Genomic DNA, 18,082 nt, shown 5'->3' on the forward strand with positions numbered 1-18,082 from the left:
GTCACACAGAGGTGCCCATTGAGAGGTGAAAGAGAAACCTGGAAAGCAGTGATGGCTGGAAGAGATGGGAGGCTGAACCGAGAGGGAAGCTGGCCACGGGCTCCCCTGTGAGAGGAGGAATAGGACACCCAGCCAGGAGAGGCCAAGCTGCCCAGGGAGTCGGCTGGGGATCTCATTCCAAGGGAGAAGGTTAGAAGGCCCAGCTGGGATGAGAGACACCCAAGCTTGGCGCCTACTGCCTGGCCTGCCACACCCAGAGAAATGGGAAAACCTTGTCAGACAAGGAGAGCTGGACAGGAACTCTGCCATTCACTGACCTGCGGGACACTGGGAATATCCTTTCCCTTCTCTGGGCCTCTGTGAAATGATAGGGTTAGACGAGGCCATCTCTAAACTCTCTTCGGATTCTGAAAGATGATTCTCTGATCAGCACAGTGTAGGCACTTAATAAATGTTTATTGAATTGAATTGATCTCATTTTGAGCTTCAGCTTATCCCTCTGGAAGATGGAGGCAATATATGGTAAGGGGGAAAGGCCACTGTACTCGAAATCAGAGGAACAGGTTTGAATCCTGAGTCTGTTATGTCCAATCTGTGCAACCTTGAGCAAGCTACCCCACCTCTCTGTGAGACTCAGTTTTCTCCTCTATAAAATGGGCAGTTGGAAAAGATCATTTCTAATGCCATTCAAGCTTTGCCATGGAGTAAATTTTCAAATATGATTCCCATTAACACCTTAGATGTCTGCTGCAATAGTAATCGTTGGTATCTATTTGTAGAAATTCTTGTTTTTAAGAATTCAGCAGGGCAGCAGGTGGTACAGTAAGTAGATAGAGCACCGGTGCAGGAGTCAGGAGGACCTGAGTTCAAATTCTGCCTCAGACAGTTGATACTTACTACCTGTGTGACCCTGGGCAAGTCACTTAACCCCAATTGCCTAAAAAAAATAATAATATTCAAACGCCCCTCCTCCCCACTCCCTTGCCCTTTCCCCCCCACCTCTGCTTTGCCTGTTTTTGTATTCTCAGTATTTAGCATAGTGGCTGGAACATAGTAGGTACTTTAAAATGCCTTGACTGAATGATTTTATCCATGTAGGGAAGCTCTAGCGAGAAAATATCCTCAACCAACAGCAGATCAGCTCCTACTCTGGAATCCTGAGGAAGGGAAGTGACTTATCCAAGGTCACATAGTTATATGTCAGAGGAAGGAACTGAATCCAGGTCTTCTGGATGAGGAGTCCAGCTCTCTATCCAATCATTCCCTGCTGCCTCAATTCAAACTCAGCCCCAAGCAGAGGAGAGAAGCAGTGTCTTGTCTCTATCCCCCATTCCCCATGCTGGGGGATGTCACTCACTCACACAGGATAAAAGGGACTAGAGGAAGGAGGGAGGGGGAGAAAGGGGGGGAGAGAGAGAGAGAAGGAGAAGGGAGGGGGAGAGAGAGAGGGACAAGGGGGGAGGGAGGAGAGAGAGAGGAGAAAGGGAGAGGGAGAGGGAGAGAGAGAAGGAGGGAGGGAGGTAGAAAGACACAGAGGAGAAAGAGGGAGAGAGAGAGAAAAGGGAGGAATAGAGGGAGTGGAGAGAGAGAGAGAGAGAGGGGGAGGGAGAGATGCTGCCAAGAAGGGGGATGGCTCAGAGCTGCTGTGTCTGAGGCCTGAGTCTGTTCTGTCTCACCCCAGAAAGCATTTCAGGGCTGCATGAAGTCCACTTTGTGTGGAGATGGTGAGGTGTGTCAGAGTTACGGCCGCTTGAGGTCCCTGCAGGACAGACACTGAGAGATCACCGCAGGCCCTTGTTTAGGGGTAAGAGGGAGCTACATGATGGGATCATACAATGTCAGAGCTGGGAAGGCCTCAAGGAGAGGGAATATAGAACATAGGAGTTGGGAGGGCCTTAGAACAGCGGATGTCAGAGCCTTGATAATCATCCAGTCCAACCTTCTCATTCCTTAGAAGATGAAGCCCCCAAGGCCTCCCCCAAGGTCACACAGTTGCCGAGTGCAGGACAGGGGGCGCCTTCTTCGGCCAGCTCTCCTTCCCCTGGTGTGCTCAGAACAATGTCCTCTTGACCAAAGACAGGATCAAATATCTCCTTTCCTTTGCTCAAACAGCACCTGTGCCTTCGTTCATTCTATGAACACTCAGGGAGCATGGGTAAGTTAATGGCTCTTGTGGGAAGGGGTGGCATGTAGACTGAATAAAGCTCCACCCTCTCCCTTCCAGGAGACAACAATCTACCAGAGGAGACAAGACATCCTCAGTGACCACCAAAGTCCAGAAGAGATTCTGGTAAACAGCCCAGAGCTTGGAATGTTCACCTCCATTTAATAATATTTATCCCTCACTCTAGCCCATGACACCCCATGCTCTCTCAGAGTCTGCGGTACCCCATCCTCTCTCTGGGAGCCTGGGACACCCCATCTTCTCTCTCAGAGTCCGGGGTGCTCCATCCTCTCTCTTGGAGCTAGGGACACTCCATCCTTTCTCTTGGAGCCATGGATACCCCATCCTCTCTCTGGGAGCCCGGGATACCCCATATTCTCTCTCTGAGCCCAGGATACCCCATCTTCTCTCACAGCCCAGGGTACCCCATCCTCTCTCTTGGAGCCATGGATACCCCATCCTCTCTCTGGGACCTCGGGACACCCCATATTCTCTGAGCCCAGGATACCCCATCTTCTCTCATAGCCTGGGGCACCCCATCCTCTCTCTCGGAGCCTGGGACACCCCATCTTCTCTCTCAGAGACCAGAACACCTCATCCTCTCTCTTGGAGCCAGGGATACCCCATCTTCTCTCTCAGAGCCTGGGGCACCCCACCTTCTCTCAGAGTCTGGGACACCCCATCCTCTTTGAAGCTTATTGTTTCATCAGAATTCTGATCAAAGCAGCAGGAAAGAAGTCTAATTGTACCTTCTTCATGGGGCCACTGGGTTTCTGGAACTTAATAAAAATAATCTGCCAATGGTAGTTTTAAGAATGTTAACCCAAGATAGGCCCAGAGGCCAGCCAGCAGTGGATGGCAATAGGTACTGAGCTGAGAATTTTAACAGGTTTAAGAAAAGCCCCTTCTTGGAGGGAAGGGGGAGAAGGGTGTCACAGGCTAGTGTATCATCTCAGGTGACCTCACCATCACAGCCTCAGATGGGGCTGCTAAAGCTGGTTTCTCTTCTAAGGCCCATAGGTCTAGAGTTATGAGAGATGAGGAAACTGAGGCCCTAACAGCTTAAGTGACTTGCCCAGGGTCATACAGGTAGTTAGTGGTAAAGCTGGGATTTAAACTCAGGTGTTACTGCCTCCGAGTCCAGGGCTCTACTCCCTATTGCTTCCCTTTTGAGGTCCCAGAAACAGCCAAGTTGAGCCCTAGCTCCTTTTGATAGAGAATAACAATAATTAATTATAATTAGTTGACATTTATACAGTCCTTCAAGAGCTTTACACATATTCTCTCACTTGCAGACATCATGTCCTACTGGATTAAAAGCTGGCTGGGGACCCAGGAAGAGCTGGGTTCAGAGGTCACCTTTGACCCATACTGACTGTGTGACCCTGGGTAACTCTCAAAATAAGCCCTAAGCTGCACAGAAGAAGGCTGGGAGTTCCTTAGGAACCTCCAGGTCCAGTCTCACCTAAATCTCACAGCAACCCTATGCAGCAGGTGTTATTATTATTATTATCCCCATTTTATTCTTTTTCTTTTCTTTTGGCTAGGCAATGGGGTTAAGTGACTTGCCCAAGGTCACACAGCTAGCATCAAGTATCTGATGCTGGATTTGAACTCAGATACTCCCGATCCCAGGGCCGGTACTCTATCTACTTCGCCACCTAGCTGCCCCCATTATCCCCATTTTAGAGATGAAGAAATGAACCTTAGAGAAGTTTATCTGAGTCTGTATTTGAACCCAGGCCTCCTCATACAGGCATACCCACAAAGTCCAGGAAAACAGAGGCCAGAAGCCAAGAGACTGAGGCTGGCCTTCCAAATGCACAGTTTCCAAGTCCTCAGGCAATCCCCCCCCCTCCCAAAACAAGAGTCCTCCAAAAGTCACCAGGCAATTTCCTAGCCTGGTCAGGTTTTCTTCTAAGCCTCCCTGCCTCCTCAGGACAGTACACTCCTTATATCCCTCTCCAGACCTATGAATGTCTACAGGGTAAGCATTCTGGCTTGAAGGCAGCCTAGGCAGAGGTTCTCAAGGCAAGTGGACAGTGGTGGATACTTGGGGGTGACCATGGGGGGCAGAGGGCTCTTCACTGGCCCACTACCACCAAGTATCCCTCACTCAGCTCCGGAGGAGGAACCTCTGACCTGTGCCCTGCTCTCCTTGACCCATCCTCCCCCAAGAAAGAAGGGGCAAAGAAAGATACAGAATCATAGGTGCGATTGACCTCTTTCTCTCCCATCCTCTTACTTTCTCTCTCTCTCTCTGAAGCACACACATACACACACACACACACACACACACACACACACACACACAGGCACAGAAACCCACATATATGAATATGCAGATACAGACTAAAAGTCAATTACCCTGAACGACCCAGTCACACAGACACAACCAGAGAGCTCAAGACACAGAAAGCAGGAGAGACAAATGGTGATCCCAGAAACACGCGCATGGAGACCTAGAGAGAGACACACAGAGGGAGGGAGACCCAGAGTAATACAGAAAACCACAGAAGGATCAGAGCGGCCCAAGCATAGAGACTCAGAAAGAAATCCAGAATGACCCAGAGATATCCAGAGAAGATTGAGTGCCATACCCGTGAGAACCAGGCCCAAAGAGATATCCAGAAAGACAGAGACTTAAGAGATGAGCTTGACGTGACCCACACAAAGGGAGATCCAGTGAGGAACTGAGGGATCCAGGCACACACTGAGACTGAGACACACAGAGATGGTCCAGAAAGACAAAGAGTTAGATACCCAGAGGCACTCAAACCCCCAAGAGACCCAGAGAGACTAAGAGAAGGATCCAGGGAGACCCCAAGTCATACAGACACCCACAGAAAGATTCAGCAAGGAGCCCAGAGGGACCCAGGGACACAGAGAGTCGGAAAGAGACCCAGAGAAACTGAGGGAAGAGGAAGTCATCCAGTCACAGAGAGAGACTCAGGAAGAAGCCCAAAGGGACCCAGGCTTAGAGACTCTCAGGGAGACACAGAGAAGCCAAGAGATGCAGACATACAGACACACAGACACAGGCACAGAAACTCAGAGAGAGACACATAGAAACTAAGAGAGAGACCAAGATTCTCAGCCAGGACCCCCAGAGGCACCCAGGCACGCAGAGAGACTCGGGAAGAGATGCATAGAAACTAAAGGAGAGACGCAGTGATACAGACACACAGAGAGAGACTCAGGCAGAGACCCGGGAACACTGAGATCCGGCCCCAGAGTCTCCCAGACGGATCCAGAGGGTCCCAGCCCCCCGCCCCCCGCGGCTCAGGAAGGGCCCCCAAGATACGCCCGGGGCCAGGGCGACGCCGCCGAGCCGGGGGGCTGGCCGGCCTGGCTGCAGCAGGGGCCTGGCTGTCCCGGGAGGGACGCACGGGCCTCGGCGCCCTGGGCTCGGCCCCTCACTCACCTCGCTAGTGCTGGCGGACGAGGAGGCGGCGCTGGGCGTGGGCGATCGCTGCAGGGTCACCAAGGCCATGGCCACTGGCGCACGCGGCGGGGGGCCGCCGGGCTAGAGCCGCCGCCGCTGCTTGCGCTGTTGCTGCTGCTGCTGCTGCCGCCGCCGCCGCCGCCGCCGCTGCCGCTGCCGCTGCTGCTGCTCCGGGGCCTCCATCGCGCGGCGGGGAGCGGGGGCTGCAGCCGCGGGCTAGTCCTTTCCTCTGGCTCCCCCTCTCTCCTCCCTCCTCCGGCCGCCGCCGTTGCCGCCGCTCTCGATCTTCCTCTTCCTCCGGTGCGCTCCCCCCGGCCCGGGGGCGGGCAGGCTTCCTAGCACGGCGAGTGCCCAGGGCCGGCGGAAGGGCCCCGGGAAAGGGGCGGCGCGATGGGCCGCAGACCGGCCCCGCGGGCGCAGCTCCCTCCGCTCCTACTCCCCACCCAGGGCCGCGGCCGGGGCTCTGCCTGCCGGGCCGCCTCCTCGCCTACATCTGCGCATCCTCGCGCCGAGGCCCCCACCTCGCCTGGCTCTCCGTGCCCCAGACGAGCACCCAAACACACCGACCTACACACAAGCTCCCCGCCCCCGCCCCACGCCCTTCCCCCTCCCATCCTCCTGCCCCGTGCTACCTAGGGATCGCCGGTGGGGAAACTGCTCGGGAGGATGAACTCAGTTGAACGTACATGCCCACCCTTTGGCACAACTCCTAGCACATAGTAGGCACTTAATAAATGCTTCTTGATTGACTGGGCCCCCCACACCAAATAGTCAACAAACATGTAATAAGCTCCTACTGTGTGCCGGGCACTGTGCTAAGGCGAGAGGATGCAACAGAGACAAAAACATGGTCTCTGCTTTCAAGGTGCTCACAATCTGATAGGGGAGTCCTCCACCTGGGGAGGGGAGGATGGGCTAAGATTGCCCCAAGCTGCAACAAGGTGTGTAAAGTTAGCAAGGAAACTGATCATTTTGGTCTTGGGTCTGTGATGTGACCTTCAGCACATCAATTTTCTTCTCTAGGCCAAGGTTCCTCTTCTGGGCAGTCAAAAAACATTTATTAAGCACCTTCTATGTGCCAGGCCCCCGTGATGGGTGCTGAGAGTACAATATGTGTGTGTGTGTGGGAATAACTGGAACTGAAGTTGCGTTTTTTTGGGTTTTTTTTTTTTGGTGAGGCAATTGGGGTTAAGTGACTTACCCAGAGTAAACAGTCCCTGCCCTCCAGGAGCTTATATGGCAATCGGGGTTATGAACAGAAGATTTTTTTTAAATTTATTTTTTTCCATATGCTTTTGAGTTGAATTTTTTTTTCTCCCTTTTCCTCCCCCTCCACCCTCCCCAAGACAGCGCACAATCTGATATAGGCTTTACATTTACATACCCATGATACATATTTTCACATTAGTGAAGTTGTAAGTAAAAATTAAAACCAATAGGAGGAACCATCAGAAAGATGAAACAAAACTCAACAGAAGGTAAAAATAAGTGATGGCGATTCGACTTCCATAGTTCTTTCTTTGGATGTGGACAGCATTTAACATCCCGAGGACTCTGGAGATGTCTTAGATCCTCATAATGCTGAGAAGGGTTTAGTTTAACAATCTTAGTCATTGCATAACGTGGCTGTTATTGTGTGCAAAGTCCTCTTGGTTCTGCTCATTTCACTCAGCATCAGACCATATAAGTCTTTCCAGGTTTTTCTGAAGTCAGCCTCGAACAGAAGATTTCTAAGGTCCTTTGGAACATTCAGTATTCTCAGGTCACTTCGGGCAAGTCATTTAGACCTCACTGGCCCTGTTTGCATAAATAAGGGGTTTGGACTTAACTGAGCAGCTAGGTAGCTCAGTGGGTAGAGTCTCCCCCCAGCCTGGAGTCAAGAAGACTCACCTTCCTGAGTTCAAATCCAACCTCAGGCACTTCCTAATTGTGTGACCTGGGCCAAGTCACTTTACCCTGTTTGCCTCAGTTTTTTCATCTGTCAAATGAGCTAAGGAAAGAAATGGCAAACCACTCCAGTACCTTTACCAAGAAAACCCAAAATGGGGTGTTGAAGAGTTAGACATGGCTGAACACCAACAAAACAGGTGAATTCTATAGGATGATTCGTAGTCTGACTCTAGCTCTAAATTTATGAGGTAGAAATCTTTTCCAGTCCCTGAAATCTATATGCTAAAGTCCCTCCCAGCTCTGAAATGCCCTGTTCTCAGGCCCCTCCCAGCTCTGACATCCCCTGTTCTCAGGCCCCTCCCAGCTCTGACATCCCCTGTTCTCAGGCCCCTCCCAGCTCTGACATCCCCTGTTCTCAGGCCCCTCCCAGCTCTGACATCCCCTGTTCTCAGGCCCCTCCCAGCTCTGACATCCCCTGCTCTCAGGCCCCTCCCAGCTCTGACATCCCCTGCTCTCAGGCCCCTCCCAGCTCTGAACAGGCCCTCCCAGCTCTGACTCCGCTCTAAGGCCCCTCCCAGCTCTGACATCCCCTGTTCTAAGGTCCCTCCCACTCCTGACATTGATGTTCTAAGGCCCTTCCCATGATCTCACAGCTGCTCCTGGCCTAGCCCCAGCACCAGGAAGATCTTGGACGAGAAATGAACAGGAAGGTAAGGTGTCTGTGGGTTTAGTGTGCAAAGAGGACCCACCTTTGATTCAATTCAAATCAATTCTACAATTAGCTCTGGGGCTCTAAGGTTTCAGAGAAGGTGCCCATCTGCAGTAATCCATCTCGGGGTGCTAAACACACACACACACACACACACACACACACACACACACACACTCACATTCTACTTGGGGTGGGATAGACAATCTCCCTGTATGAGTATAGTCTAAGAAGCACCGAAGGGAAGTCCACTGACAACTGGGTGGAGGAAACCTGCCCAGAGAGGACAGAGGCCAGATCCAGTGACAGCTAGAAAACAAAATTAACCAGAACCCCAAAGGCCAATGGGAACCCCTGGTGCACATAAACAGGATACAGTATATGCCAATGGCCAACAGCACACAAAAGGGTGACATCATCAAGGAGCATACCAGTGAAGAGGAAGCTGCAGGTCATGTAGTGAGAGGGCTGGCTATCAGATGGACAGCCCGTGTGCAGCTCTGGTCTTCATGTAATTCTAGGAGAGTTAGAGGAAAGCCCTCTCGCATGTTGGGAGCAGATTTAAGGGAGGACCTGGACAAGAGGTGACCAGGCTTAAAAAGTGTGAATGGCTTGTGTTCTGGGATGCCTTAGGAGGTAGTGAGTTCCCCATCAATGGAGTTCCTCAGGCAGAAGTTGGAAGATGACCACTTGCCAGAAATGCCAGAGGAGTTTCCTGTTTGGACACATATTGGGCTAGACAGCCTCAGAGGTCTCTTCCGACTCTGAGATTCCATGATTCCCACTGGAGACAAGACCTACATGGATGGTAGCCCACAGCCATTGAAGTACTGGCCTGTCCCTCTTTTGTGCATTCTCCAGCAGCCATCTCAAGATGGCAGATTCCTTGGCCTCTTCCTCCGATTGGGCAGTTCCTGGAGACCCTTCATTTTATGGAGGGCCTAGAGCCGGACCGAACACATTCATACCTTCATTTCCCTGCCTCTGCTTTCTGACTTCCTGATTCTCTTGTCTTCTCCAGCATGTCCCACCCAACATGGTCACCTTCCCCCCACTAACCATAGTCTTCCCTCATTAGAATGGAAACTCCTTGAATAATTAGCAGAGCTTTAAGATTCATTTTGGGTTAAGTCCACTTTGTCTGCCAATGCATTGTTAATGTTTAGAGGTCTGTTACACTAATGTTATTTATTAACTATTTTTCATTCCTATACATAGCCAACTAAAGAGCTTTTCCCTATTCACCCAAGTCTGCCAAAAAAAATTATTTTTAGGGGGAATGGCTGAACAAATTGTAGTATCTGAATGTATGGAATACTATTGTGCTATAAGAAATGATGAGCAGTGTGATAGAAAATGCTATCCACATCCAGAGACAGAACTATGGAGTTTGAATGCAGATCAAGCATACTATTTGTTCTCTTTTTTCTTCTGTTGTGTTTTGTTTCTTCTTTCTTGTGGTTCTAATTCTTCTTTACGACATGACTAATGTGAAAATATGTTTAATAAGAATGTATATGTAGAGCCTATATCAGATTTCACACTGCCTTGGGGAGGGAGGTGGGCTGGGAGGGGGAGAACATTTAAAACTCAAAAGCTTATGAAAGTGATTGTTGAAAACTAAAAATAAATTAATTTAAAAAAAAAAGAAATGGGGTGGCACAGTTGGGTAGAGCACCAGCCCTGAAGTCAGGAGGACCTGAGTTCAAATCCGACCTCAGACCAAACACTTGACACTTACTAGCTGTGTGACCCTGGGCAAGTCACTTAACCCCAATTGCCTAAAAACAAAAACAAAAACAAAGAAATGATGAGCAGAATGGTTTCAGAAAAACCTTGGAAGACTTATGTGAACTGATGCAAAGTGAAATGAGCAGAACCAGGAAAACATTGTACACAGTAACAGCCACAATGTGCAATAACTAACTTTGATAGACTTATCTCTTCTTAGCAATGCAAGTCTCTAAGTCAACTCCAAAAGATTTGTGATGGGAAATGCTGTACACATCTAGAGAAAGAACCATGGAGTCTGAATGCAGATCGAAGCATACTATTTGCTCTTTTTTTTCTTTCTTTTTTTTTTCTTCTTTCTCATGGTTCTTCCCATTGGTTCTAATTCTTCTTTACAACATGACTAATGTGAAAATAGGTACAATATTATTTGCAGAGCCTATACCAGATTGCATGCCGTCTTGGGGAGGAAGGGGGAAAAAATTTGGAACTCAAAATCTTCTGGAAGTGAATGTTGAAAACTAAAATAAATTAATTTTAAAACATTAAAGAAATTATTTTTAAGTAAAGTTCCTTTTGTTGTAGCAGAAAAAAAAGAACAGAAGCTCTGTGAGGGGGAACACTGTCTTTCTTTTTATTTGTCTTTGTATTCCCACTACTTCGCTTGCCTGGAACATAGCAGTTATTTAATAAATTAATGTTTGATGACTAAGGTCATGAAGCAGTTTGGTTTAATCTTTGAATCTCCAGTGCCTGGCCCAGTACTTGCATGTGGCATTCAGTTCATCAAAAATTAATTAAAGGAAATAATATAATTGAAATTATATTAGCTTTGGAGCTTTGCAAAGTGCTTGAAGTAGATTATCTCATAAAAGAATCACAATGGGGGGCAACTAGGTGGCGCAGTGGGTAGAGCACCGGCCCTGAAGTCAGGAGGACCTGAGTTCAAATCCGGCCTCAGACCAAACACTTGACATGGCCTAGCTGTGTGACCTTGGGCAAGTCACTTGACCCCAACTGCTTCACTAAAAAAAAAAATCACAATAACTGTGAATCAGGTACAATTTTCCCCATTACAGATGGGTAGAGGCAAAGGGACTTGGATATGATCACACAACTAGTAAGGGGCGAGGTCAAAGGCAGACCCAAGTCTTTCTAACCCTTGAGGGCACTGCCCCTCCAATACTCTGGTGTGCTTATGGTAATACCTACAACTTCTTCCATTTACCCTTTATTCACTAACAATAATAATAACAGTTCACATTTATATAGTGCCTACTGTATGCCCTGCACTCTGCTAAGCCCTTTATATAATTATCATCTTATTGAATAATAATAAAAACTCACATTGCTATAACATCTACTATGTGCTGGGCATGATGCTAAGTACTTTACAAATATTATTCCATTTAATAACAATAGCTAACATTTATTTATATGGCACGTACTATGTGCCAGGCACTGTGCTAAGCACTTTATAATTATCTCATTGAATATTAAAAGTTAACATTTATATAGCATTTACTATGTGCTATATAGGTACTGTACTAAGAACTTTACAATCATTATCTCATTTAATAATATCAATTATAGCTAACAATGGGCAGCTAGGTGGTGCAGTGAATAGAACACTGGCCCTGCAGGCAGGAGGACCTGAATTCAAATTCAGCTTCAGACACTTGTCACTTCCTAGCTGTGTGACCCTGGACAAGTCCCTTAACTCTGTTTACCTTAGTTTCCTCATTTGTAAAAGGAACTGGACGGAGAAGGAAATAGCAGGCCACTCCAGCATCTTTACCCAAGAAAACCCCAAATGGGGTTATGAAGCATTGGACACAACTGAAATGACTGAACAACAATAAATGAGTCAGGTCCTAGAGTTCAAAATGAGACTTTGCTCCTATCTGTGGAGTGAGGGGGTGGGGGTGGGGCCCACTGGTCCTGAGGCTCCACAGGTGGTGAGGACTCTGTCCTTGGGTGGCTCAAAGTGGGGCAAAATAAACACCTCCAGCCTCTCCCACCCCACCCCATCCCCCTTCTCCAAGGGAGGCTTTCATTCAGCTTGCATTTCAATTGGCTCAGGCCTGTCTTTGTGTTAATACAAGACTACCTTATTTACAAAAGTAAAAAGCATCCTTAACTCATAGGCTACACAAAAATAAGGGAAGAGCTGATTCGGCCTGTGGGCCATAATTTGCTGACCCTGTGCTCTATATAAATACCAGCAATTTGTGTAATTTAAATGACCAAGTTTGGCCCCTGAGAAGAGTTGAGAAAACCATGTCTCAATCCCTTCTTTGCTGAGGTGGGGGACTACAGGTGTGAAACACTACATATACTGTCAGATACAATTGATGTGTTGATTGATTTTGTTGAAATACTATTTTTTCTCCCTTTTTCTTTTTTAATCTTTAGGCAAGGATGGGCTCTGTGGATAGGGAGAGAACAGATATTTAGAAACAGAAGTAGGGGCAGCTAGGTGGTGCAGTGGATAGAGCACCAGCCCTAGAGTCAAGACGACCTGAGTTCAAATCTGACCTCAGACACATAACACTTCCCAGCTGTGTGACTCTGGGCAAGTCACTTAACCCCAATTCTCTTGCCCCCCCCAAAAAAAAAGAGGGAGAGAGAGACTTTGAAACAAAAGTGACGTGAAAACAAAAGATATCAATAAAAATGGACAAAATTAAAATAAATGTCAGCTATGGCTATTATTGGGCAGCTAGGTGGTGCTGGAGTGCATAGAGTACCAAGCCTGGAGTCAGGAGGACCTGAGTTCAAGTGTGACCTCAGACACTTCTTAGTTGTGTGACCCTGGCCAAGTCACTTCACACTGTTTGCCTCGGTTTCCTCATCTGTCAAATGAACTGGAGAAGGAAATGGCAAACTGCTCCAGTATCTCTGCCAAGAAAAGCCCAGAAAGAGGTTACAGAGAGTCAGACACTGAAAAACAATTAACAACACGGCTGTTATTATTATATCAGCTCCCTCTGCCTGTTCTGGCATTTAGTCTAGGCCCTGCCAGGGGGGCCAGCCACAGGGAGACCCTTTTGCCTCCCTAACAAACCTCCCAAGCTTCTGTCTCCAGTTGCTGCCATGTCAGGGCTCCCAACTTGAAATTCATCAGGATAGAGACACAGATGTGCAGGGAGCAGATTTCTGTGAGGAAAAAGCAGCAGCTGTTTGGATCTCAGTGGTCTGCCTGCTTCTGGAAGGAGATCAGGGTGACGGTCCCTGCCAAGGAATTTCTCCAGGGAGGAATCTGATGGGCACTGCAATTACCAGGCAGCCTGGGCCCTCTGGTGTGGAGTCAATGTCAGCGCCAGGGTACGTGCTTGCTTTCTCTGTCTCTGTCTCTCTCTGTATTTCTCTCTCTGCCTCTGTCTCCGTTTGTCTCTCTCTCTCTCCTCTCCTCTCCTCTCCTCTCCTCTCCTCTCCTCTCCTCTCCTCTCCTCTCCTCTCTCCTCTCCTCTCTCTCCTCTCCTCTCCTCTCCTCTCCTCTCCTCTCCTCTCCTCTCTCCTCTCTCTCCTCTCCTCTCCTCTCCTCTCCTCTCCTCTCCTCTCCTCCCTCTCCTCTCCCTCTCCCTCTCCCTCTCCTCTCCCTCTCCTCTCCCTCTCCCTCTCCTCTCCTCTCCCTCTCCCTCTCCCTCTCCTCTCCTCTCCCTCTCCCTCTCCCTCTCCCTTCCCTCTCCTCTCCCTCCCTCTCCCTCTCCTTCTCTTCTCTCTTCTCTCTCTCTCTCTCTCTCTCTCTCCCTCTCTCTCTCTCTCCCTCTCTCCTTTCACCGGGCTTCTGTTTGGCTTGTCTTTGAATGTGTCTTCTCTTCCCAATTCAGCCAAGTAAGAACATTCTTCCTGATTTTGGCCAAGAGAAAGGAGAACAGATCTCTGGAGTTGAAAGGGGACTAATCTGGGATTAATTAGAGGGGATGTCAGCTTTGTGACATGTTAAAACACAGACTATCAAAGCTGGGAGGAGTCTTAGGGCACAGAATGTCAGAGTGGAGGTGAACAGGGTCCACTGAGAGTATCAGTGAAGTTTGAAGGGGCCTTAGAACAGGAAATATCAGAGCTGAGAGGGGCCTCAGAGCAGGGGATGTCAGGGCTGAGAGAGGCCTTAGAACAGGGAATGTCAGAGCTGTGAGGGGCCTCAGAACAGGGGATGTCAGAACTGGGAGGGGCCTCAGGACAGGGGATGTCAGAACTGGGAGGGGCCTCAGAACAGGGAATGTCAGAGCTGGGAGGGGCCTTAGAACAGGGGATGTCAGAACTGGGAGGGGCCTCAGGACAGGGGATGTCAGAACTGGGAGGGGCCTCATAACAGGGAATGTCAGAGCTGGGAGGGGCCTTAGAACAGGGAAGGTCAGAGTTGGGCGGGGCCTCAGAGCAGGGGATATCAGGGTTGGAAGGAACCTTGGAGAGCACCTAGTCTAATCCTTTATTTAAAAATTTAGTTAGTTAATGTCTTATTCATGTCTCCCTGAGGGAGAGGGAGGTGTCTTCTCCTGGTGGGACTCCATTCAACCTTCAAGGACTTATCTTATCTCTGATAGTTACTACCTGTATAACCTTAGGCAAGTTATTTCATTTCCCTGGACCTCAGTTTGCTCTCTTGTAAAATTAGGGGTTTGGAATAGATGCTTCTTAGGTTCCTTTGGTCTCCAAATCTAGGATCCTGGGATCTACCCATGGATGATGAAGGTGACCTAGAGTCAGGAAGACCCATCTTCCTGAGTTCAAATCTGACCCCAGGCACTTACTAGCCGTGTGACCCTGGGCAAGTCACATCACCCTGTTTGCCTCACTTCCTCATCTGTGTGGCATTTAAAAAGTTCTAGAGACACAGTTTCTGGGTAATTTAATCATTTTATTAATAAGGCTAGCATGTTTATTAATAAAAAGAGCTCAGTGGTACTCTTAAATGCCAAAGACCCCTCATGGCAGTGGGCTCACAATTTATATGCCCTTGGAAGGGCAGGTGCTCCTGAGGGTGGCAATGAGCTCTGATTGGTTAAGAATTAATGAGAAAATGGCTATTACAATAAGGGGCTGGGCTATATTCTTTTTTTTTATTTTTTAAAAAAATTTTAGGTAATTGGGGTTAAGTTACTTGCCCAGGGTCACACAGCTAGTAAGCACCAAGTGTTTAGTCTGAGGCCGGATTTGAACTCAGGTCCTCCTGACTTCAGGGCCAGTGCTCTATCCACTGTGCCACCTAGCTGCCCCTGGGCTATCTTCTAGTAAGGGTCATGGGGGTACGTGACTTGGACAACCCAGGTCTTGGTCATAGAGATTTATCAATTTCCATATTACCTGTCTGACAAAAGAGAGAATCCACGTTTTCCCAGACTTGTCTGAGTAAACACAGTGAGCAGGAATAGTCTTTGAGAAAGATTTCCCTGCGTGGGTTGATTTCTGGATGAAGAAGTAGAAAAGGGGAAAACCTTGATCCTGACTCAATAATTAGTTATTAATATGAGAGAGAAACAATCATTACGAGGATAATAATAGCCCTTGCCCTCCAGGCTGTAAGGATCAAATGAGAAAATGTTATTAAAGTTTTTAGCACAGTACCTGGCATACAGTAGGTGCTTAATAAAAGCTACTTGGCTGACTTATTGATTGAGAAGACTCAGGTGGGACCAGAAAACTGCCTTCAAGTATTTGAAGGGCTGCCCTATTTGGTCACTGAGGAAAGGTCTAGAGCAGGGGTGGGGAACCTGCAGCCTCGAGGCCACATGTGGTCCTCTAGGTCCTCAAGTGTGGCCCTTTGACTGAACCCAAACTTCACTGAACAAATCAAAGGGCCACATGTGGCCTTGAGGTCACAAGTTCCCCATCCTTGGTTTAGAAAGTGTGAGTGGAAATAACAAGAAGCAGGTGAGCTTGAAGTCAGGAAAAACCAACCCAAACCTTCCTAACAATCAGAGCTATCCAAATGGGGAGGATGGGGTTCAGGGAGCACTGGTCAGTCCCTCTGTGGGGATCTCAAAGCACAAAAGGTGGGATGAGCCCAGGTAGGTTACATAGCAGGACATAAGTTTGACTAGCTGGTGTCCTGAGGTCCCTTCCAACTCTGATGAGATTCTGTGAACAATTCAATTAAACTCAACTCACCAGATATTTATTAAATACCTACTGTGTGCCAAGCACTATGATCAGGGCTGGGGATACAGAGACTAAAAAAAAAAATTATCCTTGTCCTCAAGGGGGCAGCTGTATATCTGTGTATAATATTATTATTGCACCATGGATAGAATGCTGGGCTAGCTGTCAGGAGGACCTGAGTTCAAATCTAGCTTCAGACATTTACTACCTGGGTGACCTTAACTTCTGTTTGCCTTGGTTTCCTCATCTGTAAAATAGGGATAATAATAGCACCGACCTCCCAGGGTGGTTGTGAGGATCAAAAGAGATAAGAATTGTAAAGCACTTAGCATGGTGCCTGGCACACAGTAGGTGCTGTTACAGATGCTTATTCTTCCGTGCCCCCCAATCTTATGGACCCCTTTGGCAGTCTGGTGAAGCCTATGGTCCCCTTCTCAGAATAATATTGCTCAATGAATGAAATAAAATACATAGGATTACAAAGCAAACCCATTATATTGAAATATAGTTGCCAAAGTATATTTTTCTGAAAAGTTCATGGACCCCAGGTTAAGAACCCCTGGAGATGATCTTTGAGGTCCCTTCCAGTCTACATCTAGGCTACTATTTGTCCCATCGGTTGGATTGTAGCTCAACCCATGGAGCAAAGACCCTGAGCTCCCTCTGGTAACTTCTGGGGACACATGGGGCTCACCATCACCATTTTGGGGTGACGTAGCAAGCCCTGGGTGCTCCCTTGGTTCTTTGGCCTAGACTTCCTGTGAGGGAATGGGGAGGGGCAATTTGCCCTCTGCACCCTGCCAGAAATGACTGTGCTCACATAGCCGCTAAGGCAGGTATCTGCACGGGTGGGCCTGAGCCTGGGCTTTGAGCCCCTGGCTACCTCAGCTTTGTGTTTCTTTGTCTGAAGATGGGGGACCAAACAGGATCCTGAGATGGAGTTTTCTAGCAGTGAAAACAAACTTTGGACTTTGAGAGGTAGGGAGTTTCCGAGTCCTTCAGCTGAGACAGTCTGTGGGCTATCGGAGGTATCCCCTACATTCATTATAATGCTAATGGAGAAGATGGGGGGATGAGCTCAACCCCTCAGGAGGCATGGACCTCAAGGGAGATACTGCAGGACCCAAATATAATGTGAAATGCTTATTTAGCAGACCTATAAATGCTTCTTGTTTTTAATATCAACCTCCCAGTAGAGAACAAGAGTAGTTATAAGTTGCTGCTATAAATTGTTAATGATTTATTAATGTACACTTGTGAGTCTTTTATGATTTAGCATAGAGGAAATAAATAGCCGACCTATATCTGATCTATGTTATATATCTAGTACTCTCACCCTTTTGGGTAGACCCTGGACATGAATCAAAACTAAGCTTAGAGTGATTTTTCCCAGGCTCATGGGCCTGTAAAGTCTTAGAGTTAAGAAAAAGAACCTGACCTCTGTCTTTAGATGCCAGGCTGTCTCCTAGGAGTGAACCTGGGCCTTGAGCACAGATCCAGAGCTAGGGGCCCCATGAGAAGAAGAGAGCAAACATTCCAGTCCTGTTGGACCTGGCAACGAATGTTTTTTGGTTATGTTATGATCCTAGGAAGCACACTTCCCACCTTTTAGCAGAAAGGTGGAGGGCTACAGGTGTGTAATGTTGTATACATTGTCAAATCATAGTTGTGTCAGTTGATTTTGCATAGCTATTTTTCTCTGTGACAAGGGAAGGTGGGAATGCTGATGGCAGATGGATCTCTATCCTGAAATGATGGAGATCTAAGTAGAAAAAGTATCAATAAAACTTATTTTTAAACAAAATAAAATAAATCGAGTGGTCTGGAGGGAATGACCTCCGAGAGCCTTTCCATCTGGCAGACATGTTGACCTCATTTGGTTGTGGGTACGTGGGCAGAAGGGTGGGAAGCTTGTATTTTTAAAAATAAATGGGAATAATTGGTAATAACCCAGACTTATCTCTGGGCTCAGGCCCCCAGACAGAGCAGCAGAACCCCGTGTTCCTAGGCCTCAGAACCTAAGGCAAAGTAAGGTCGG

The 18,082-nt window shown here is 48.0% G+C and overlaps 1 protein-coding gene across 1 annotated transcript in view; it reads right to left on the reverse strand.

Moving 5' to 3' along the window:
- Positions 1 to 6,148, reverse strand: part of SSH1 (slingshot protein phosphatase 1) — a 102,682-nt gene extending 96,534 nt beyond the window's left edge. The window contains exon 1 of the mRNA XM_021007977.2: positions 5,589 to 6,148. Within this exon, the coding sequence (XP_020863636.1) occupies positions 5,589 to 5,657 (69 nt within the window). The 5' untranslated portion in view covers positions 5,658 to 6,148. The remainder of the gene's footprint in view (positions 1 to 5,588) is intronic.
- Between the last annotated feature and the right edge of the window lie 11,934 nt (positions 6,149 to 18,082).

The sequence above is a fragment of the Phascolarctos cinereus genome, unplaced genomic scaffold (genome assembly GCF_003287225.1).
Source record: "Phascolarctos cinereus isolate Bilbo 61053 unplaced genomic scaffold, phaCin_HiC Scaffold_4;HRSCAF=312, whole genome shotgun sequence".
Taxonomy (NCBI): domain Eukaryota; kingdom Metazoa; phylum Chordata; class Mammalia; order Diprotodontia; family Phascolarctidae; genus Phascolarctos; species Phascolarctos cinereus.